The sequence below is a fragment of the Limulus polyphemus genome, unplaced genomic scaffold, assembly GCF_000517525.1.
Source record: "Limulus polyphemus unplaced genomic scaffold, Limulus_polyphemus-2.1.2 Scaffold15784, whole genome shotgun sequence".
NCBI lineage: Eukaryota > Metazoa > Arthropoda > Merostomata > Xiphosura > Limulidae > Limulus > Limulus polyphemus.
Genome location: NW_013681394.1, coordinates 1 through 1,637, shown reverse-complemented (window position 1 = coordinate 1,637; position 1,637 = coordinate 1). Strand labels below are relative to the sequence as shown.

At 32.4% G+C, this 1,637-nt stretch overlaps 1 protein-coding gene across 1 annotated transcript in view; it reads left to right on the top strand.

The window, feature by feature from the left end:
- Window positions 1-1,107, top strand: part of LOC106477472 (nitric oxide synthase, salivary gland-like) — a gene marked incomplete at both ends in the record, with an annotated part of 3,890 nt that extends 2,783 nt beyond the window's left edge. The window contains one exon of the mRNA XM_013938033.2: window positions 916-1,107. Within this exon, the coding sequence (XP_013793487.2) occupies window positions 916-1,107 (192 nt within the window). The remainder of the gene's footprint in view (window positions 1-915) is intronic.
- Window positions 1,108-1,637: the final 530 nt, after the last annotated feature.

The following is a 1,637-nucleotide window of genomic DNA, read 5'->3' as shown; positions in this document are numbered from 1 at the left end:
GATCAATGTATACAAACCCAGAGTTACTGTAAGATCAATGTACAAACCCAAAGTTATATCTGTAATAATGATAAGTTTATTGTATGATCAACATTGTTTTCTGATTGTCTTCCAAATGAGGACAATGCTTTTATATAAACGTCAATTCGTAAATTTTGTGATGTCATAAATGTTTTACATATTTAATTTAAGATCTAAGATCCATGTACAAAACCCAGAGTTACTGTAAGATCAATGTACAAAACCCAGAGTTACTGTGAGATCAATCAACACGTAATATCAATATGAAAAATAAAAAAACAAAGAAAGTTGAAATTGTACAGTTTTGTGTCTACTTAAATATTGGTTTATATTAGGAAGTTTTTACAGTTTCTTGTTTAGTGAATAGTTGATATCGTACAGCTTCCTGTCTAATTAATACAGTTAGTATCATCTATTTTCCTGTATATTAAATATAGTCGATATCATGTTGATTGCTGACTGTTAATACAGTCAGTATCTTGAAATTCACAAAGATTCTAGTCTAGTTAACACGAATGATATCATATTGATTCCTAATTATTAATACAGTTTATATTAGCACCTTCGTCACGAGCTGTTGCTCCTGACATCTTTAAATTCACAAAGTTTCTTTTCTTGTTAATTCGGTTCATATCACGGAGTTTCCTGCCCATGCAGCTACTGGCGATGTTATGTAATTGAAATACTAATTAAAACATATAAGCCTGTCCACCAGTGGCTTAGCAGTAAGATTGAGGGCTTACAACGCCAATATTCGGGGTTCTATCCCTATGGTGGTCAAAGCTTAAGTTCTTTACTGTGTAACTCAATTTAAAACCAAAAATCTATAATTATAAATTGTTAATCATTAACAATTCCGAACACAAAATTCTAATACACTGAACACCTACATAGCGATATGTTCAAGACGTACTTCTGGAAGTTGGATCAACCGTTTTCAAGCAGATTATACAAGAGGGAGGCCACTTTTATGTCTGCGGCGATGTAAGTATGGCAGAAGAAGTCAGTCAAACCCTCAAAACTATCATCCAAGATTGTGGCGCCATCTCTCCGCATCAAGCAGAAACGTTAATGGTGGCCCTTCGGGTAAGTTTAAATTCCATATTAGTTTCAACATATGTTTACGTTTGCATATCAGTTATATTAATTATTTTCACTGCTCTTTAAGTGGTTTTTCCTACCTTGGTATGTATAAATTATTCAAAAATACGATATGTTGTTTGGGCCTTTTTTTTCAAATATTGAAAAACAATGCATGTTTACTGCCCGAATGTTATGCTTAATTTGGTTTTGCTTTTTGTGCTTAATTTTGACAAACATTTTTAGCTTTTATTTTTCGAATTAAATCCTGTGATATTGTGGCAATTTTGGGGTCTTCATGAAATTACCCGCTTTTAAAAAATCTACAGCCTTTAAAGAATTTCTTAATTAGTAAGTAGTATCACAGACGAAACGTTTAAAATATATCAAGCTGTCTCAAAACCTCAAGAAGTAATTTTTATCATGTATCTGTCTATCTCTTTTGTTGTTTTTCTGTTTCAACTGCGTTTCTTTTAACATTGTTATGTTTGTTTGTTATGAATTTCGCGCAAAGCTACACGAGGGCTATCTGCGCT